General features: G+C 36.3%; 1 protein-coding gene across 1 annotated transcript in view; it reads left to right on the forward strand.

The window, feature by feature from the left end:
- LOC146596193 (cadherin-6) overlaps window positions 1–23,301 on the forward strand; it is a 51,243-nt gene that overhangs the window by 22,211 nt on the left and 5,731 nt on the right. Inside the window, exons 2-8 of the mRNA XM_085304347.1 lie at window positions 2,913–3,207; window positions 5,782–5,901; window positions 8,560–8,727; window positions 10,268–10,455; window positions 11,928–12,181; window positions 18,006–18,142; window positions 22,651–22,772. Of these exons, the coding sequence (XP_085160473.1) occupies window positions 2,913–3,207; window positions 5,782–5,901; window positions 8,560–8,727; window positions 10,268–10,455; window positions 11,928–12,181; window positions 18,006–18,142; window positions 22,651–22,772 (1,284 nt within the window). The remainder of the gene's footprint in view (window positions 1–2,912; window positions 3,208–5,781; window positions 5,902–8,559; window positions 8,728–10,267; window positions 10,456–11,927; window positions 12,182–18,005; window positions 18,143–22,650; window positions 22,773–23,301) is intronic.

Genomic DNA, 23,301 nt, shown 5'->3' on the forward strand with positions numbered 1-23,301 from the left:
ACATATAAAACCAGTATGTTTTTCTGAAAAAAAGGGAACATAATCAAAACTATTTTGGCTCAGCTGATTCTGGCATATTGATATCAGCATATCTCAAAAACCCTAATGTTTAGGAGTTAGAGAACTATCCTCATTTACTGAAATCAAGCAGGTTGTAATCACAGCTTTATAGAATCTTTGTGAATCAGATCCTGGAGGCTGTGTGTGGTAACATGCTGTAACGTCAGCTGTCAGTCTGAAGGGCTGGCACTCAGCCAGCCATAGCTCTGTACAACACGCTGTTGTATGGAGCATGACTTCTCCCACCTCTCAGTCTTACAGTAAATAACCCAGTTACTACTTTGCCAACATGATYTCTCATGTCTTAGGAAAGTTGTAAAACTGAAGGTATTAAAGCTGAAAAGGATCTTGTTTTTTTCAGAAGTTGGTGCTTTTACTGAAGAGGTGGACATTGAAGCTTTAATAAAGATGAGATCATTCACAACATTAATGAGTCATTACATGGAGATATATGTTGTCCTGATATTCAAAGTCATACTCCATTTCTTACACTGGGAGATTAGATGTGGAGAAGGAGTGGAAACTTCATAAACTATTGATTTGAAAACTCAGACAAGTTTGTTTTGTTATCTCTTTAGTTTGTATAGGCTGCGTAAAKAATATTATGGAGCACAATTCCCAGTAGTGCCAACACCGCTTGTAATTTGACCTTTTTTACTACCTTGTTGGATAAAACCAGGCTTAATTAAAATGATGATGAAAATGAGTTTGGGAGTTCAGCTTATAATAAGTCTCACAAAAACACTATTCTATGATTCATATAAATTAGGAATAGGCTGTTACAGAGGGCTGCTWTTTTACATAGTAATATGATGCAGAGAAAATTAAAGAAGATATTAAAGCAAATAAATTTCAAATGTGAAACAAAATCAGAAAAAATACACATTTTTAAAGACAGAAGAATTCTTTTCAGATCCATAGCTGCCTTTTCCTTTGCAGATCGCCTTTGAAAAAATTAGACTCAAAGGTCCTAATTGTAATTATTTCCCTCAGTAGACTTCCAGTTCAACTTCTTAACAAGTAGGTCTAACAGATATTCTTCAGAGGCTTAGCTTATATGCAGCAAATCACGTAATTCCTCTAGGCCTGTGGCCGAGTGGATTGGCCAATTGAGCAAGACTCAAGAGAGCTGAATGCTATTCCAGGCTCCCGCACTAGCCTTCCAGGGAGCTGCTAATCTCTATGCTTTGTTATCTGTAAAACAGAGCAAATAATATTGACCATTTTTGTGAAGGGTTTTGAAATCTGCTGATGAAAAATGTTGCATATAAGCCAGTTATTGGTATTCATATTATCAAGAGAAAGGGCATTGTACAAAATTACATTGAACGTTTCCCTGAAGGAGAAAATGAAGAAACAGTGCCTCAGCATATCTGCTAATGATTAACTGTGCTACAGTTCTGATATTTTGTATTGCTGGACACTTTTGTTATGTATAGAGGCAAAGAGTCTTGCCCTTAAAGACAGATTCATTGCCTGGAGATTACTTTCTGTAGGGAGCACAGGCAGAGGCATGTGCAGCCGGGCAGTATGCTGCCAAGTGGGTTGTCAGTAAACTGCCAGCATAGCACTGATCTGGGCAGAAGGTTGGAGGAGGTCCCAAACATTGTGCTTATGGTCCTGCCAGAGGCTGCCCCTCCAGAATGGTAAGGGCATAGCCACACTTTATAAATCTTTGTGAAGACCATAGTGCACCATATTCTTCCAACCCCAAAATCTCTCTTCTACAGAGCATCCCACGCAGGAACAGTAAGTACTCTTCTGCGACAATCAGCTAGGCATTTTTTTCTACTTTTGTTTGCAGAAAGACAAAGTAAAGAGCTGGTCCAGAAAGTCCATCTCTCTCRACTCATAAACATACATCTTTTCTGTGAATTAAGTGTTTGTGGAARTCTCCTACATTTTTTTTCACAAATTTCATCACCAAACCCTGACTTTAAAAGTCATTTTAATGTTTCATATTTTCTTTTTTTTTCTCTAATATAACAGCAGAATAAAATGTAATTGATTAACCTTGACTTTAAGATCAAGGAGACAGATGTGCCCTTATCAAAGGAACAGCCATTGAAGCAGGATTTAATCAGTTGTACCTTTTGTGTGTGGCATGCAGATTTTCAACAGAGATGTGGAATTCTCCTAGGGAAAAATGATGATGGTTGGAGCAGCTCACACTTTCTATGCTAACTACCATCCTTCCCTTCTTTCCCCTAACCCCTATTATATCCCAGTTTGGTCTATTTTCCTCTGTAAAAGATAACTGAACTCTTCATTGCCAATGCTGAAATGTTCTAGGATGCCTCAGCTCTTAGTTTGCCACACCTGTGAATGCACGCACTTTGCCGTTTTTTATGTATGTATTTCATTTCTWCCTATGTTATGCATTTGTGCAGTATGCTACATCATATCCAGGGGGAGTAACAGCCGAGCAACCTGAATTTAAACTCAAGAAGTAACTATCTGGTCCCTTTCTAATTCTTTCATTACTGCAGTTCCTGAATCAACTCTTTTTCCAGCTGTAGGATTTCAGTATTCTACATATTCATAGAATTCCACCTAAGTCACTAGCATTTAGATCCAATTGATCTATGCTTAGCCTGGGATGGTGATCTGCAGCTTTCTCTCACGGTTTTCCTCAGAAAATTTCTTATAACGGTTGCAGAACCAGGATTTCAGTCCTGACATGAAGACATAGCTCTACCAATTCACTGCTCCTTCTGTGGTATCATCTCATTCCCCAAAGCAGTGTGCAGCCTTTTGCCTGGACATTAATAATAGTAAGGCATATATCATGTGAACAGATAAAGTATCTATTATGTATTTTCCCTTCTTTTTTATTCTCATTTCACCACCAGCTGCATTCAGACCAGGATAAAGGAGATGGATCACTTAAGTATATCCTTTCTGGAGATGGAGCAGGAGACCTCTTCATTATCAATGAAAACACTGGCGACATCCAGGCCACAAAGAGACTAGACAGGGAAGAAAAGCCTGTATACATACTTCGTGCCCAGGCTATAAACAGAAGGACTGGAAGACCAGTGGAACCAGAATCTGAGTTCATCATTAAGATCCATGACATCAATGACAATGAGCCAATGTTTACAAAGGACGTTTACAATGCCAGCATTCCCGAAATGTCAGATGTTGGTAGGTGCTAACTAATAATTGATTTTAATGTCTAGTCTGGATTCTTTCAACAGAGTTACTTAAGGACCAAAAGTTTATAGGCATTGAATACAGACACCACTTAAAAAAATCTAACTAGGAGAGGATGGTGACAATGGTTTAGTGAAATCAGAGGAGTCAGCTGGGTGACACCCACTCCCTGGGTTGTCCTACAACAAATGCAAGTTACCGCAATCTAGCATAGYTCACAGTGAAATAGTTGAGCTAAACTACGTTATGTGCCACTTGTAAAGAGCTTAACATCCAGTGGTATCATGATTTAGCATCCATGAAATAGTATGTTTAGCCAAGGTCACCTGACTGCATCCACATCCTGAAATCTACTGAGCAACATTTGTTTAGTTCAGGATAGTAAAAAAAAGTGGAAGTTGTATCACACAAATCAACTCATCACTGATTCTGAGCTACACCAATAAACTCCTTTGACTTTTTTTTTGCTCTTTTTGTTTCTTTTTAAGCAAAAAAATAAGCCCCAAAGTCCATCAATGTCAGCTGGAATCTTTCCTCTGATTTAAAAGGTATCAAGCTATAYAAATTAATCAACAAAAGAAAATAAAAGGATTTCTTTCAAATATAATTTTAAGATTGAATCTTTTCCAGAGAAATTGACAAGTTTTGATTCTTTGTTTCTTAGGAGGGTCATTTTGATTTCTCTGTCAGAGAGAGATGGATGCTTGAACCACAAGAAGCACATTTCTAATCTGAAATAATATCCAGAGAGAGAAGCATTAATTAATCATAATCAAGAAAGAGATTAAAATAAAGCTCAAGCAATAGGTAAATAAAGACTGCAGGGCATACTCTCTCCTCTCATTCATGGGACTCCTCACACGGATGGAACCTCACTTGGTGAAGAGAGAATCTAATATTTCTAATATTTGCTGTTTAATATGTGAAGTAAATACTTTGTTTGCAAATCCATTTTAAATCCCCAAACCTGAGTTCATTTTTCATATTTGTTAATTTTGCCCAGAATTCCACACTATTTCTTTTTTTAGAAGGTACATTAAAAAATCAGATTTATATTCCTGTGTCAAATACCTCAGGACTAAGCTTGATCAGATTGTAAATTTTATTTTGACCTGCTACAAGAATGAATAAATTTGCAAAATTTTATTTTTGACATAGATTCAAAATTTCAATGCCTTCAGTACCTAGGGGAGGGGATTTCTCAGTTCTTCATGGGAAATATAATAAAAAATCTCCATATTTAATCAATAATAGTGTATTTTGATGGACTCAGAAGAAGCAAACTACCATTTTGTTATTTTATCTATGTCATTTAGGAGCAGAGACACTTACACAGAATAAGAATTTCTCTAAACTGCTGTGAAAGACTTGAATTGAACCTGAACTATGCTTATTTTGTCTAAAAAAATCCTTTTAAAAAGCACATACTTTTCTTATATGTATTCCATATTGTCACACTGCCCTGATCCTTAGTTGTATTCAAAGTAGATGTACAAGAATATCACAAATATACATTCTAGATGCATTTTGAGAGATGTTTTACAGGCCTATGATATCCAGTTATTCRTAATAAACATCCAGCCTGTGATTTTTCTGAGATTTTCCTMTCTATAATTTAGACACTGCCTTTTATACACAGTTGTATTATCAATACAGACAGGAAAGTGACTATTTGCAAATATTTTTAAATAGAAGGAAGATTGATCACTGTTTTCAAGTTCTGATGTGGCTCTGAAGCCTTGTATTGTTTCTTTCACTCAGGACACAGAGGATTTTTAGCAGCATTCTCACACCTGGGTTAGGGTGACGGTGCCTGTGCTCTCAGGTACCTTGATGGATCATAGGGAAGGGACAGGCCTTTTATATGGAGCCTCCATTACTGTTCCCTGGTCACACAGCTCTAATGTTTCACCAGCTACTTACTGGCTGCATGTCCTTGGAAAAGAATTCCCCTTGCACAAAAAATAAATAAGTGAATGCAAATACAGTCTATAATGGAGTTGCATTTCCAAAGGAAGCAGCTGCAGAAGCATCCCTAGTCCCTGGCCAGTCTATTTCCAGGGTAGGAAAGGAAAGGCAGAGTGCACAGAAAGGGTTATTTTATTCCAGCTCATCACTCCTAAAGAAAACACAAGGTCTACATCCATAGAATCTCATGATCCAAATAACCAACTCAGATGTTCTCTTTAATGCAAAAGATTAATTTCATTCAATTGCTTGCTGGATCTTGGGCACAAAGAAATGTGAATTTTAAGAAGCCTAGTATTGCCTTTCGGGTGCTCTCAATTAGTGTATTTCTATGCCAGCATTCTTCATATATTTCAATCAAACTCTTTCTATACAACCTTCACATAGACAAGCAGGGATAGGAAATACTATTTTTCACCCACAAACATTTGTTATGACATTTAAATTGCTTTAACGCTGCTAAAATAAAGACCTATCCATACCTAGATTCAGATGATTAAAGAAAGTCCAACTGGCTAGACAGTACAAATAACTATACCATAAACTGTCTTGTTAATGGAAAAAAAATATGGATTTTTATCTTCTTTATCATTGCAGGCACCTTTGTTGTACAAGTCACTGCAACCGATGCTGATGATCCTACTTACGGGAACAGTGCTAAAGTTGTCTACAGCATTCTCCAGGGACAACCATATTTCTCTGTCGAATCTGAGACAGGTCAGGAGACCTTATCTGTCATTCTCTGACAATGTCTGTAATTTAAAATGTCATGCTAAGCCAAGCTAGGACATATTAGATAAAAACTTCAAAGAGATTACATCTTACTCAGTGTAAAATCTGACAAACTTAATAGAGCGACACATCTGTAAACATGACACCTACATTATTTTAATCTTACCAGCCAAGTCTAATAAATGAAATTAGAACTAGATGCAAACCAATTTTCAATCATTTTCACCAAAGAGTGGGTACAGAGACTGTTGTAGATGCTTAAATTAAACCAAGTAAGTTGACTCTTAGAAGAATAGAAGCAGCAGGTGGGTGTGAAAGAAAATGCCTAATCCTCACAGATCTTCATAATGGCTAAATTAAGACTGAAAGTTTGTTCATTTTTTTCTTCCTCTGCTTCTTTAAAACTTGCTTAATTATAATTTCTATACATCTGCAACATATCACTTTAATGCTAATTTTATGAAAGAATGCTTAATTAAGAATAATGATATAAGAGGTAAAATTGGCTGTTACTCTACATTAGAAGTTCACAAATAGAATCMCGAACTTCAGAGTTCTGTTTTTAGAAGATGTTTAAGTCATATACAGTGACTGGAATTTCTTATGGGCTGATAAGACAGCTCTGAAACCTGCGTATGTAATATATATGAATTCTAGTTAACTGAAAGAAACTGCTGTATCATTGGACTAGCTCATTGCATATGAAATCTTCAGTCTCTTTCCAAGATTTGTAACAAATTTCTCCTAGAAGAAAAAAAGGACCTTGAAAAACTATTTAGATGAAAACAGACATCATGATAGGTTGCTGGAAGCTAGTGAACTGGTTCTCTTCAGCAGCCTCACAGAAAAGGAATGGAATATCCCAGAAAATTAATCAGGTTTTAACCAAATCTGAAACGACTCAGGCAGGGAGGGAGAAGCTAGGTGTCTCAGAAAAAAATCTCTGAGGTGATAAAGGTACATGCCTCTGAAAAAAAGGAAGAGCTAAGATCAAAGGGAGCTTTTTGGAGAAACRAAGAGCAGACTACACGATTCAGAAGAAAACTCCATTCTTTTTGAAGCTGTTAGTACCCAGAAATGAAATATGAAGAGAAACCCCTCAATGATGGTCTGAAGTGATAAGGAAAGTGAGGTTAGGAAAGATGCTAAATTTGTTGTCCAAAGGTTATCTAAGCTTATCTTACGATGCTTACAGGAAAGAGTCACCTGTTCTGGAAATCTTTACAAAACTTTATTTATTTGTATTCATCAACATTTATGAAGTTGGAAGGTAAACTGTAAGCCAAAACAGACACTATGTGAAATTCAGAAAACGTGACTTTTGCCGGAAAGACACTCTTGCTGCCCAAGGCCTAGCAGAAACACTAGTCTCAGAACTTACTCTCAGAATAAATACTGAGTTTACTCAGTAATACTCTGAGTTTACTCTCAGAGTAAACTCTCAGAATATAATGCAAGACACAATCTACTTTTTGAGATAATGTGCAAAAACCCAAAAGCAGGAGCATTACAAGGCTTTCTTCAGTCTTGAGATGCTTTAAAAAACCTCCGAGACAGCTTTTCGATCCCAAACACATTAATTCTGATTCAAAAAGACCTGACACTCTCTGAACTGAGAGGAATCTGGGGGTTAATTTTTGTTTCAAGCATAAGGATATTTGGATACTACAAGAAAGAGATTTCTTGCACAGATGCCCTCTTTCTGAGTTGGGCAGTACACTAYGTGTTCTTCTATTCAGAGATATAGTAAGGACGATATAGCTGAGTGTTCAGCAGTAATGGCTTTTTAGTGAGAAGGTATGAGGAAGGAGGAGAAGCAAAGTAAACCACAGGCTTGACCTTACTGCCACTGAAATCGATGACAAAACTACCAGAGTGAAGTTAGTATCCACTGAATTTGCTATGGATTTTGCCATGGATTTCAGTACTACAATTTTCCCCCTTTTGCCTACCGAGGAGTCAGTTTTTAGCTTTAAGAGACTCAGTAATAACTCAAACATTTTGTTTCACAGTAAATCTAAATGATTGAATTTCAGTAAGTATTGGGATCATAACTGATACTTGTGCCTTTGATGAAAGACGTGCTTGGCAAAATTGTTTCTATCAATGTATAAATAGAAATATATATACTTGGGCATGCTTGGATGCTCACAATTTTCTTAATTTCTCTTCTCTTGTCTAATGTTGTTGTAATTCCTCTTTAAAGATGCCTTGTTGAAGGGTTTTGATTTTTTTTTTTTTTTTGGCCATGCCTATCAAAATAAAAATATTGACAAACAAGTGAGAAAAGATGGAGCACATTATAATGAACAATGAGCCTTCTTCCAGTTCAGTGAGGGACTCCAGCATGGAAGAGAAAGGGGGTAAATAGTTATGTTAAGTAACATTGCTCACAAACAGATAGCATATATTTCTGGGGATGCTACTAATATTGTATCTGTCATGCAGGCAGCAGCCTGAGATATGATATGACAAGTCTGTAATTTAATGTGCCATCTCATAACAGTAAATATTTGTACTGGGCAAAGTTTATTCATTACACAGAGACTGTTTTGTTCTTTAGGTTCCATTTTTTCTTTTTTTTAATATGAATTTTCATCAAAGTCAACACATTACTAATGAATTTCTCCTCTTTTATTTCAGGCATTATTAAAACTGCTTTACTAAACATGGACCGTGAAAACAGGGAACAATACCAAGTGGTCATCCAAGCTAAGGACATGGGAGGCCAGATGGGCGGGTTATCAGGAACCACCACCGTGAACATCACACTGACTGATGTAAACGACAATCCACCACGCTTCCCCCAGAGTATGGAACACTTAGGTTCTATGTCTTCACAGTAGAATGGACAGAAATTGATGTATTTTTTTATCTCAGTTATTGTTTCTGCTGTCAYTAACTTACAGGGTATCAGACTTCCTTTGAGAAAGAAAAAGCACAAGGAAGCAAGCAGTAGCATCAGGCTAAGGTTATTTGCAGTGGTTGGGAAGCRTATCTTTAATATTTTTGCTCCAGTTGCATTAGATAGTCTGAGAGGTGAATTAACGTACAAAAATAACTCCTATTTTTCCATTCATGAAATAGTACTGATTGATATATTTCTAGGTCAACATTGTTTCTGTAGCACCTTGTAGCTGACTGCATTTTTAAGATGGATGTTCCAATCTAATATATTTAGGTTTTTAAATATATTTATTTAAATAGGTAAAATGATCCCCAAAGCAGTTCTATCAAAATGAATATTCATTCAGGAAGCATTTACTTCAGTAGATTTTCCTATATTCATAGCACACAGAAACAAAGACATATATATAAGCATACCAGGAATTTCTGCCTGTTCCCCCCCCCCCCTTGCCTCAGGTCAGTTGGCAGGTATCTGCATGAGATTTAAAGAAACCAGTTGAGTCACATCTCTTACAAACACAGTCATTTCTATTAATTCATGGCCATAAGAGATTCAAAAAGCTTTTATTCCTCTCCTCTCTTTTCTCCTCTCTTCTCTCTTCTTTCCTTTTCCTGATTTCTTTTTTGCTTTGCTCACTACTGATGTGTGTGTGTGTGTGTGTGTGTGTGTGTGTGTGTGTGTGTCTGTGTGTGTCTATGTATGTGTCAAGTCAAGAGCAGTTGTTCAAGAAAATAATTGCAGATACTATCAGACAAATCAGCAAGCTTTGGCAGTTAAATCACCGGGAAAGTTATTGGAAGCAACTTGTCATTTAAGTTCAAAGTCTGCTTTTAGCTGTGGGCAAACCTTTTCCATTTAAATTAGAACAACTTAAGAGGAAATACAGCACTCTGCCTCCAATGAGTTAATTATACATCTCTGGACATAAGTGTCTTCAATACAAAAGCCAAAGATACAGCCTCATAATGCCAATATTCCCCAAGTAGCTTTCTCTCAGGAGAGATTTCAGTGTAGCACATTAGAAATAGGCGTTTGGACTGGATTTGCTTTTAGTGTTACAATGTTCTATTTGCCTCTGGCAAGTCTAAATATTTTATTTGTCTGATTTATTTTGTTTGATTGCAGGAAGTTTTTCATGTTTCATTTTCATATGGCCAAAAGAGATCATGGTAGTGTCTAGAAAGGGATATATGTTTCTAAAGATATATATAGGCAAAAAAATAAAATGCCCATCCTTYGTACTGAAGAATAGGTAGAAGAAAAAGTTATTTTTATCCATATGAAAGTAAGGCAGAAGCTGATGGTTTTTGCCCAAGGAAGGCCTGAAAACACAGCAGCTCACTACCTCATCTGTGAACGCCCAACACAGATGGTGCACTAAGAAGTGGTATCCAAAATATCACAGTCCTGACTGACAAAAGTTTCCTTCTCTGTCCRCTGTAGGCACATATCAGTTCAGAGCTCCTGAGTCTACTCCACCTGATTCACCAATTGGCAGAATAAAAGCTAATGATGCTGATGTGGATGAAAATGCAGAGATTGAATACAGCATTACTGAAGGGGACGGATATGACATGTTTGGAATTATCACAGACAAGGACACGCAGGAAGGAATTGTAACTGTCAAGAAGGTACACATCTTAACATACTTAATCCCGTCTCTGAAATCGCAATCAAAACTTTATCTAATGCCTATTTCTTTTTTTTTTTTCTTTCTAGTGCAGCATATGTTTATTTATTCGAATGCTATTTATTAGGACTCTCTACAACATTCCCTATGCCAAGCTTCTTTTATACAATGAATTTGGAACCCTGCTCCTATACCTTCCTTTACTAAACCAATGCACATACTTTGAGGGGTGTAAGACAGTAAATAATCTATGGGATGGAACAGACCTGACAGAAAGTTCTACATTCTGAACATATTCACAGAGTAACTCAAAGAAATACACTCTGGATGTGATTTTGTCACTATTGTGCTTACAGCATTTGCTCACTTATTAGAAAGGTGCTGTGTTAAGACCACAGAAATAATCAGTATCACATTGCCTACTTTGCACTATTAGAAGGTGTTGAATTGTATAGGCTTTGGCATATTAAAGTACACAGACAAATTTATTTTGACACACATTTTATGAAAATGTAATTAAGAAAATCTATCAGTGTGCTTTTACTTCAGAAAAAAATCACTGTGCCTTGGTGGATTACAATGGACATCATCTACTAGATTATACATTGGCTGTCAGAAAAGATTTGAGAAATATTGTTTACAGTGGGATATCGGACAAGCTTGATAAGGTTACAGATATCATCCTCCATCAGTTCAAGTTCAGTCATTACTAAATAGACACTGTGTAGATTTTCAGAACATGCACTTTGCTTGTTGATATCAGTACGACACCTGTCATTACTTGTTTTTTTAAGAGATGCCTTCCAGGGGCTGATTATGATATCCATCTAATTCTGTTTGCATTTCTGTCTGTTGCTGATGGAAGCCCTGGCTTCTGCGGAATTTCATACAACATAATGGAAAATGGGGTGACTCCTCTCTCCCCAAGTTCCTCTAAGTAGGTACTTTGCAAGAAACATCCCTACATGCTTCTCCTTCACACTTTTTACAGAGCATAATATAATCATATCCTATCATAGTATCATGTTTTCCGTGACAGGTGGTCCTCAGTCTCCTCTGACACCAGATGACATGCTGTTGCATTTCAGTAATGGAATGCCAGTATTCTAACAAGCAGCTCCTATAAAATCTTTCCCTCTATAGTGTGTTATGCTTAGGGCCAAGGAACAGACAAGAAAATAACTAAATGCCAAAATTAACAGACTAAAAATCACGAAGAGTGGAGATGATTTGAGAAGAAATTATTAATCTAGGAGTTTAGGAGTTCCAGGCAAAAAATTCCTGCAAATGCACATTTTGGTGGAGCTTACTGTTTGTGGCATATAGCTCCTTTCTGCTGGCATTTTAATCCTAGTTCAGGCTCCTGTTACAGCACAGGCTTCTCCCTGACATCCCTCCATTTATTTGGCACATCTGGTTGCAAACCAAAATGACCCCAGAGATCTCTCAAACTCTTTTCTTTCTCTTCCAAAGGCACTGGATTTTGAAAATAAAAATCTGTATATTCTGAAAGTGGAAGCTACCAACACTCATGTGGACCCTCGATTCCTCTACTTGGGGCCATTCAAGGACTCAGCTACAGTCAGAATTCAGGTGGATGATGTAGATGAACCACCAGTGTTCAGCAGACCAGCATATATAATTGAAGTGAAAGAAGATGTACCAATAAACAGCATAATAGGAACAGTAACAGCTCAGGATCCAGATGCTGTCAAGAACCCTGTCAAGTAAGCATTGACTATTTCACCTCATGCTTACATTTTTTAAAGTTTAATTTTGTTGTAGTTATGTCAGCATATGAAAAAAAGTCTTTAACAACGAAATGTTCAGGTATGCTTAAATTCAGAGTATTGTAGATGGGAAATGGTCTCTTACAGTAGAGCACCTGTATGTAAATACACATACATATATTTAAATATATATATTTATACACACACACACACACACACATATATCCATGTGTTTTTGTGTGCGCATGCCCCTTGCATCATTGAGTTACACCCTAGCTTCTTCAGTAACTAATATTTGTGGTTATTTCTCAATGACACCACCTACACAGGAAAATTTACTGCAAAAAARAGCACTAAAAGAGGTTAGTGTTCCCTGTCCACCTCTAACACTTTCCAGTGCAGTGCATCCTTTCAGCTGTGTGACAGGAGAGTGATTCAGCAGCCCTTTCTTCTCCCATCCTTCCAGCCCTAGTTAACTGAGGTCACATTTACCTTCTCTAAACTACAAGCAGAAATGCCTTAGAAGCAGCTCATGTATGCCTAGACTTTGATCTCACTACTATCATCGTAAGGTTAGTAAGATAATAATCAGGATCATGGACTTCATAAATTACACTTGCCATGAATCAATAAACTTTGCTTAGAGGAAGTGGAGGAGACTTTTAAGGTCAGAGTGGCTAAACCTAAGCTTTCATTTTCTGTAAATTGTTTAACAGGTACACTRTTGGTTTATAAAACAGAGGTCTCACTTAGAAATTTCAGTGCATCTGAAAACACATTTCAGTACTTTAATCATGTTGGATGGAGTAGGAAAGAACTTTTAAGTATCTGTGCCCTTTAATTAAAGTTCACTGCTGCTGAGAAGCCAGTAAAACGAGGAAATGAAAAACATTGCAATATTAAATTCAGGTCAATTTTCAGCATGTCATTGGGTTGGACATCTTGGAATAGTAGCCTTAAGATCAAAATAGAACAATGCAAGTTTAATAAAGTCCACTCCATTGATACTTTGCACTTCTGCAAACAACTGTCTTTCATCGAGATATCTCACAATGCTTATGAAACAAGAGTGAGTTTTAAGCTCTCAGCTCATTTTGTGGGATGGATAAATATTATCATCTCAATTTCCTAGATGACGAAGCTAAATCTAAAAACCTTTTGTGGCAGAAACCCTCTTTGTCTTCAGTTTGTGTGCAGTGTTTTGCACAAGAATCCTAGTTCAATAATTAAACATTCTAAGTTTAATTACGATTTAGTTTTACTTATATCATGTCATGCAATAATTATATGAACTTCTGGATTAGCAGAGCATAGTAATGTAAACTGCCACATAGTTTTTTGCTAACTCTAGAGAAGCCCAGGGACAGAATAAACACCTTCTACAGCATGTGCTCTTGGGCACACTAGCATGAAAATTAAAACTGGGTTGAGGTAGACACCTGGCCCCTTCCAGTCCTCATATGAACCTCCTTTTCATATCTAATGGCATTGCAGAGTGAGGGAAGTCAGGGGTCTGTTTCTTTGTGGTGAAAACTACAACTGTTTGTATTTCATACAAGCACCAGCTCCTAATTGTAAATTATTAATATTGAGTAGAGACTGTACATTGTTGAGTGCTGCCTACTGGCTCTTTTCCTGAATACATGTGCTAGAAGTTACCAGTCTTTGACAGGACAGTTCTTTAATACTGTATAGGTACTCTGCATATTAGGATAAGGAGATATTATGTAATTATTGAGCAAAATATAAAAGAAGTGTCAAAATTCATGCAGAGCAGCCGAAATTTGTCTCCCTTGTACACTACCAGATGTAACAATGAAGATGAAAGGAGAGGAAAAAAAAGAACAATGAGAAAGAGGTTAAAGTAACAGAAATAAACACAGCAGGAAGAAACAGGAAAATCAGAAGAGGGGAAGGAAATCAACAGACAGCAGTACCCGTGAGATGTAAACTTGCGATAAGATGTGATTCCATGGTGTTAATATCTCGGGTATTTCCTAGACTTTAGGGGCACAGGTTGTGTCTGTATCCTTTTGACAAGGCGATTTTTTTTTTCCATCATGCAATGGAGATGCTAAATCTGATTTTCACTCTGAGCTTCAGGAAAGATGCAATTAGACTATATATATATGACTTGTCACTTGCTTGTCAATTTTCCTGGACATTTTAAAATAAAATCTTTAGACACTTGATCCATTTTCCCCTCTACTTAAGTGAAGATTTCTCTTTTTAAACAATCTGAGTCCTAACTCTGTTAGATGAAAGATCCTTTGATCTTCCATTAAAGGAAACCTTCACAATACATTATGAAATGCATTATGAAAAATTCACACACATATCTCTTCCTGACCCACAAATCTTCCTGACTCGTGGCTGCATTAGCCGGCAAGCCGCTGAGTAAAAAAAGATAATGAAGCACAGCAGAACATGAAGTGGATACCTGCCCTAGTTGTTAGAGTGCATCATTCACCACCTGTGCATTGCAGAGCCACATTTCATCAGCCTAACTCTTATTCGTAAGTTTGGCTGCCACATGACATTAAGAAAATACAAAAATATAACAATAGATGTTTATCTTTATTTTAAATAGTCATTCATAAATAGGAACATCAATAAACTCCTGATTAACACTGTCCAGTTGTGCTATAAAAAAATTTTTGCATTCTACTTGTGCTTGATCTAAATAGAAATGATTATTATCCACTGCATACTGAGAAAAAAAAAATGCTGCAACTGGCTCTACTGTACGTTAGATCTTTTCAAATTGCTAGTTGAGTTTTTTTGCTATAGTAACTCCTCAGAGGCATAATGAAGTTCATCAGTCACTGGAACTGCCTCCCTGCTGTGATTTGATTTACTAAAGTATCCCAGATGAAAATGATCTGCAAACAAATGTAAGGCTTAATTTTGTTTGTGTATTTTACTGACAACATATTTGCATGTGTTAAGTCTCTCTTTCTCCCTCCCCTTCATCCTGTTTTATTCAAGGAGATAATGGAATCTATGTATGTGTATCTTTTAACTTCCTAGCTTGTCAATTTTTCAAGGTTTGAAAGGAGTGAAATCCTGAAATCTGAMAAATATGCACCAATGATTTCATTAAATAAATGTAAAAATGAGTTTGATGCTGTCTGCTTAATTCTTAGTAGGTTATGAACCGTTAAGTCAGAATCGCCATCAGTTTGACATAATTAAGAATGCTTGATCAAAGGAGACAGGATTATATAAACTCAGAAACAAGTGACAGTCTAGCTTATTAAAATCATCTTTCTAGGCTAGGGTTAATGGTATAATTAGAATATATTTTAACAGTAYTGACCTTGTATGTATTTTCTCTTGAATATGAAGAAATAAAATTAACATTTCATGAAGCTGTTCTCTGTTATTGCTTTTTTTAGTTTACAAATGACTTGAATATACAAAGGTTTCTACAAAGACTTGTATTTTAAATTCTGAATATCTTGAAGAGAAAAACCTTGTTATAGCTCTGTTAAGCTGAATAAGAGTCCATAAAGATTTTTTTTTCATTTCTCCCAAATACTGTATCACAGCCACAACTGAATTTAGGAAATTTTATAAAGTAATCATAGCAATTAGAATATACTGACGCATTAAAATGTGCTAAGATAGCAAGATATTTTAAGTTCATTCATATGAAGTATGAGTGAGAGCATAACTGAAGAAAAAAATGGACTACTCATACCTAAAGCTAGGCACTTGCTTAAATATCTTGCTGAATAAGAGTCTAAAACATACTATTATAGTTGTCTAGAATTGCTAATCTATGGAAAATTCTGATATTTCATTTCAAATGGGAATGAAAAATCTAGATTTACTGCCAAATGGAAATACTAAAGTATTTCAGCTAAAAGATATGGAAACAAGATGCAGGATATCTTAAATATAACTGAATTCACAACATACAAACATAATATCACATAAAAGCCTGAATGAATGAAAGTTAAAACAAAATGTTTACCATATCAAATAGTTAGGTTGTTAAAGAATAAGAGATTCAGACCAGTTTGTATAAACTTTCTTCCATTTCAGCTAAGTCAAGGAATTCACATGTAATATTTAGATTTGGACAAAACTATATACTCTGTTGGAGCTATCCCATCAGTCAGCACTGTGTATTACATACCTTTTTGCATGGTCTTTTCAAGCTGTCAGGGGGGGTCGTAATACTGCGTAAATGAACTAAGTTAGTGACACCAGATTAGCTGACTTCCTATACTGTTGGTCCAGTGACAGCAAAAAGTAGACTAAGTCAACTACTGAATAAGTAGCAAGGTATGCATATGCAAATCCTCCCAAACACTTTAGCTATCTGAGTACCTTTGATTCTCATTTGATTATATCCGTGGAATTCAACGTTGAGAAAAAAAAGGTAATTCAGCAATCAGTATTTGTTACAATTTTGTTTAGGAAGGCAGGGTACACTAAATTCTCATTTTAGAATAACGTCAGGCTACATATCTATGGATATTACACAGAAATTTCTGTTTACTTGCAAAGAACAAAAAAAGCATTAATTTACAAGATAATTAACAGGTTTGTCTTTAATTTAAACTTTCCTCTGAATCACAGGTATGAACTGGACTCTTCTATTCTCTTCCTCCATACAAGGATCTTTTCTCTGAAGTTAAGAGACACTGCACAGGAACTGGGAAATATGTGCAGAATAAGGGGCAACATGTTGCAGAGCTGCTCCTAGAGCAGAGCAGAGAATGGAAATTTCTTTCCTTAGCCTTTGCATCCCCCTGGTCTACAGTGATACTATACCCTCTCTGTCATTCTCCTAGCACAGTTTTAATCCAGCTACATAGTGGCTCAGCCATATCTCTATCCTTGCTCAGACATAAGGGAAAGCAGTAGCTGCTTTCCCTCCATTGCTCTGGCCAGCAAGGAGACCAAGGGAGCTCACTGGCCTTCCTAAGGCTTTGGGTTGTATATTTGCACACATTAGAGTTGAAACAAGAGCAGAATAATGCAGTTGTATACCTGCTTTAGTAATATTAAAYATATTTATGTCAAAATCTCCATAATTTATACAAGAATTTTCTTTTCTCAAGAGGTGAAATCAAGTCACAGTATTTGGATCAGGATAGTAACAAACTCTCCCATAAACAGGAAACTTCTGCAAGTTAGATTCAGTACAGCAGAAAAAGAAAGATCATATTGAAAATCTGAAACTATATTTAGACTCTGATCCTCTCCAGAGCTCGTTAGCATTCAGTTTCACATGTAGCTTACCATCAACCAGGGCTGAGCAACTTAGTTTTAATGAATTACAGCAAACCTTTATATGATATGTACCATGTAGTAATGAATCCGTTTCTTGCTGACTTATTCTCTGGGGGCAGTCTTTTTAAACACTGGGAAGTGAAAGGAAGAAATGAATTCCAGCTGTCAAATTTTCTATCAGAAGTGATTTGGAACAATTGAGATATCAAACCATAAAAAGAGAGTTTAAAATGGGAAAGCCAACTCAGCCTTAAAACAAACTTCATATCTTTCAGGACATAGACTTCACATTTCTCACTAAAAACAAAGCTTTGGTAAGTCTCAGAGGTATGAAAATTCCACAGTAATTCAGTTATTCAGTGACAGTGCCCACCTTCTAAATCAAACCTCCAATGTGTCATTATCTAGCAGCTCAGAACAAGCTCTTCRTATGAATGCACAAAGATGCTGAAGCCTGCACTGAAAACAAAAAGCAACCCCACTTAATAGTTGTTTGATTTCTAGTCTTAGAAAATGTTTTAAGGACATAGAAATTAGAAGGAAAGCATTCTAACCACTGTATCTGTATTTGCAGGTATTCTGTAGATCGACACACTGATATGGACAGAATATTCAACATCAATTCAGGAAATGGTTCGATATTTACTTCAAAACCCCTTGACCGGGAAACGCTGCTGTGGCACAACATTACAGTAATAGCTGCAGAGATCAGTAAGTCAAACTTAGATACCACTGCTGTCCCTGATGTAATGAATTTAGCCTTCTAGCTGAGTGTGTGGAAAGCTGGAGAGATGTCAGGTTATATGGATAGGCCTACTCAGTAGTAAAGCAGCAGCAGAAACTCTGGAAGAGATAGTCTGCAGTTTTCTGTTTCCTAGGAACACAGTTCATGAAGAGACAATTTAGCTGAGCAGGAAGAAAAGGTTACAATTCTGGGTTTTCTAATCAGTAATAGCCATTTTTAAATTTGAATATAAATRTTGAATTCTGAAAAGTGGTATACAGCATGGTTTAGAATCAAATTATATTCCATGGTCAAATTTGTTTTGATCTAAACTGAATTCAGCACAGGCTAGGTGTTTTCAAGTAGGCCTAGGGAGGCTGGATTGATCTAGGTGCCCAGTTCTTAATCAGTTTTAACACAGTTTCTATTTCTAACTTCCTTACTCTCCTTTGAAATCGGAATCCATAGTTACAAACCATCCTTGTTGTTTAGTTTAGGACTGCTCAGAAGTCACCTTATGGTAATAGTAGTCACACTGATATCAGGAACTAAAACGCAAGAGATCTAGATGAGGGTATGTTATGCTAGGTAGTCTTAATAAACAGTCTTCTTTATTGTAATACATTAACTCAAAGATAAGCACAATCCTATTCACTTTAGAGTTGGATTACCTATGATTTTGAAGCATAGCAGAATGGTAGATAGATCTAATACTAACACCTGTTCTGTAACTGTCCCAAGGTCTTTGGGCAATTCAGAAGCTAAATGACACTCTTTTTTAAGCTTGATCTGAGACAAATATAAGCTCTAGTTTTTCATCTTTTGTTCTTGTGTATATATAGCTTACTCAGTTGCTGAAATGGGAAAACAATGTAACTAAGGAGTCTTGATTCCAGCTCTTTATTCTGTAGAAAGTTCTTTTAAAAATGAGAACTACTTTGTGTAATACAACATGATTAAGGCAATCAGATAGAGTTACATAAAACAACAGTGGGCTAATGCCTACACGAATAGTGTTTCTTAAATAATTTTCTCCTTCTCTTGAAAGCTTACCTTTTTATGGTTGGTATATGGTTTCAGCATACCAAACACTGACTTCTATTTGACTCATAGTCAGGTTGTATTTCTGTTACGGCTCTGAAAGAATGATCTAGGATGAAGACTTGTATACTGCAGCCTGAGTTCCTGGGGAGAGGAGGAGAGGAAAGACAAACAACTGGAAAGGAAAGAATGCTAAAAACATTTAGGAAATACACCTGTACTGATCTCAGTGGAACTGAAATTATTATATATTATAAAAATACCTATAGTATCTGAAAAACAAGTTAGTGTCTATCTGAAATACACATTTCATTCCTTGCCTCCTCCCGAGGACAGACTTTATAAGTGGCAAGGCATTCTAAATTAAACTTGCTGTATCTGACACAGGTTTTTATCTTAATTATAATTCCTCTTTAATTTGAATCCTTCCAGGCTGCAACAAGCTACCTCCCAGGCTGTGCTTCATTGAAGCTAGACTGAATTTGGCTTAATTGGGGTAGATGCCTTCCAAAGCCAATTCCTTGGATGAAATGGAGCTACTGTTGAAACAAGTTTGATCCAGGCTGCAAGGCTAATTTTTAGTCTTAAGTGACTTTACCGAAAAACACTACCACTCACCACTCCTAGCTGATTTCAGGCAAGGCTAGCTTACACCCCATCCCACTAAGTTTCAGCTGATCATTAATCACTCTCAGTGACATACCATCACATCAAACTCCAGGTATCCCTGAAATGACCTAAAACAAATTTCCAGTCTAGCTAGAGCCAGAACACGCATTCAGAAAGGTAGGTGCTCCCTTTRACATAAAAAGTAATCAAATAGATAGTCATAAATAGAAATACCTTTCAGTGATAACTACTGTTGATTTCATTTTACAGAAAAAAATATTTGGAAATACTGAAGCTTTGCCTTGAATTATCTAAAGTAGACACCCTGGGGCTTTTTTTCCAAACACACACTACTCATGACTCTGTTTCATCAGTGTGAGTCRAAGTTCCTCAGCAGCCGTAAGAATCAACCTCTGAGTGTTGCAAGCAAATACCTGGTGAAACACTAGATCACTTTACCAGACATAGTCAGAAGACAAACTGATAATACAACTCAGAACACAGGGCTCCCAAATCACAGCTGCAGAGTTACAGCTGATTCATCTGAGAGAATTCTGAGAGTATTTAAAAACAAATACTCCTTCCTTAAGATATAAAGATAAATCAATCACTGGCAAGACTTTGAGGCCATATTCAGAAAAAAACTTCTAAGTTTTCAGATTGGTTGCTAGCTAAAATGAAAACGTACTGCTATATAGATTAACAGATTTAAGGAGCTCTGTGCATCTGTTGTGTATGGTGGAACTTTTTGTTGGAGCTTAGCAGTAATTAAAGGACAACAAAACCACCAAATCTACATCAGTTCATTTACAAAAATAGTTTGAAAGGAAAAAAAAAGTAAAAAAAAATAATAAAAAAGAAGAATGCTTGAGTTGTATGAATATATTTCTACTTATACTTCCATGAAATCAGAAGAAAAAGGCTCATGTCCCCAGGGCACATGTTTTCATGAAATTTCTATTTGCTACAATACTTTTTTAAATTTTTCAGAATCTTAAGCACCTAGAAAAAGTAAAATAAAAACATGTAGTTAATGGTTCAAAAAGCAACAAAGAAAACAATTGTAGTTTTTTTTTAGAGGAAAGAAAAATATTTGAATGCATTTGTTAGAAAGGTATGCCTATACAAAATAATCTTGCAAGGAGTCCTCCAAATTCAAATGAGTACCTTTGATTTCTGCCTATTATAAAAAATTAACATTTGTATTGATGTTTTAGCACAGAATTCAGCTAATGCAGATATTACACATAAAATGAACACACATGCAACTAAACTCAGTGAATTTAGCCCAACAGCTCATATTAGAGAGTTCTATGCCAAATGGAATCATATTAACTTCAGTGGGACTACAGAGCTTTAAAGTATAATATTTTGTCCAAATGACTGAGTTCCATAATACAAATATACAGTGCTAATTTTCAAGAAGGCATTTTTAAATTTATTGAATATGATAAATACAGTAAGAGGCTTTGCACTGAAGCCTAACTYAACAAATGACTATAATGAATGCTTGTAGAAGCACAGAGATATGGATCTGCTGTATCTTATTCAACTTTTTTTTTCACTTGAAATACAGTTGGCTGTGTAATAGCAAACTATAATATGCGTAGGAAATTAACATAACAAAACTCARTGTGAGTTCATAAAAAGTGGGAGACGATATTTATTTCAAATAAAGCTGATTTCAGTCACACCCATTCCCTCATAGATTTCACTCTCTCACATGCCTACATTCACATTTTCTGAAGCACTATGTTGTGTATGTCTAGCCAGTCTGTCCAGGATCACTTTTGTGTGATATGGAGGACAAGGGACACTGATCATCAAGTGCTGGCAATGTCTCTTGGGTTCCTTTTGATTCGTGATGACAAACTGGTTTTGGGATGAGTCTTTTATACACTGTAGAAGTCATTGATTTTTATGACATGATCTTTTGCCTCTTAATATTGCCTCTTTCATCCTTCATGTTTCTTCGGCAAGGGTGCTGCCCATTGTCCTTCCTTCCTTATTTTGGTATCTTTATTACTAAAGTCCATCTGTCCACTAGTCCAACAGGAAGAGGAATGTGATATATACCCATACCAACGTGATACATTCTTAACTGTTTCCACGTCTGTAGATGAAGATGGCAATATTTTAATACGTATTTTGAGCTGAGGAATATCCTTATCAACCTCAATCCCTTGGTACTCGTATAGTCCTTATGGGAGAAATAATACGTTTATATATAGGGATCTGCAGATTCTCTACAGTTCTTCAGCCAATGTTTTTGAGTACCAACTCTAGAACATCAGCCAAATGAATCCACACAAGATTAGATGAGATCTATGACAGCTACAGCAGTTACAATTTATATATTGTAATGGTAGTCATAGTAACTTAAATGTGGCACAAGATTTTTAGAGACAGGGAATATTGTCTATAACAGATGGAGAGGTAAATAAACCTTCATGCCTGTTCAGACCTCCTGTTTCAGACTTCAAGAAGATGATAGGTTCCAGAAGCTATCAATCATCTTTGTTTTCTCCAAATCATATTATTTAGGGTGAGACATTTATTTCATCTAATTTCATTATTTTATTTTATATATATATTATGCATATATTCGTAAGCATACCTGGAATGTTCAAATGAATTTATAAACCCTGGACTCATTCCTATCCAGTTTCAGCCAAACAGTTTACATAGAATCAGAGTAACGGCAACAAAGTCTGATTTTTATGGAGAGTATGAACAGGTAAAGATTTAAGGCAATGAGCCCCGAACTCTGTCCTTTTCTTTTCCTGCACTAAGGCAGTAGCTGGGCTAAATAAATTCTCTGTTCTTTCTGTTTTTATCCTTTCAGATAACCCAAAACAAAGCAGCCGTGTTCCAGTGTTCATTAAGGTTTTGGATGTAAATGACAATGCTCCAGAATTTCCTATGTTTTACGAGACTTTCGTCTGTGAAAATGCGAAGGCAGAACAGGTGTGTTGACTACTTGTACTATGAAAATATTCCATATGGATCGAGTTTCGGTACCACTCTTGCATCACCTCATCAAGAGGTGTACTTTGCACTGCAACAAACTGTTAGTTTTGCAAAATTTAATTAAGAGAGTGGCTGCACAGAATCTGATTATACTTAACATCCTTGTAGCTAATGTGACACTATGTTTTACACAGTTGCTTTCTGTACTGTGTCTTGTTATCTCTGATGCATTTTCCTTTTGAGATCCTCTGTTATATTCAGGCATTTCCACTGCCTCCTTCAGAAAAGAGTTACAGGTCTGTACAAAGTCCTGTCTGTGATATAACTATGTGCTGCCAGATAACTCTTTCTCCACTAGTCCTCTGTTAAATGGTTCCAAGCAGCAGATAATTTAGATGACTCAGCCAAGTAAGTCCTGTGACATGGCATTTGGGTGGAAAAATATACAGACAGCTTGTACTGTCTCATCTTTTATTTCTATTCCTTGTCAAATGCAAACATTTCCTATCCCGCTGGAGTGCCATCA

The sequence above is a fragment of the Rhea americana genome, unplaced genomic scaffold (genome assembly GCF_003343005.1).
Source record: "Rhea americana isolate MKP2758 unplaced genomic scaffold, rheAme1 scaffold_207, whole genome shotgun sequence".
Lineage (NCBI taxonomy): Eukaryota > Metazoa > Chordata > Aves > Rheiformes > Rheidae > Rhea > Rhea americana.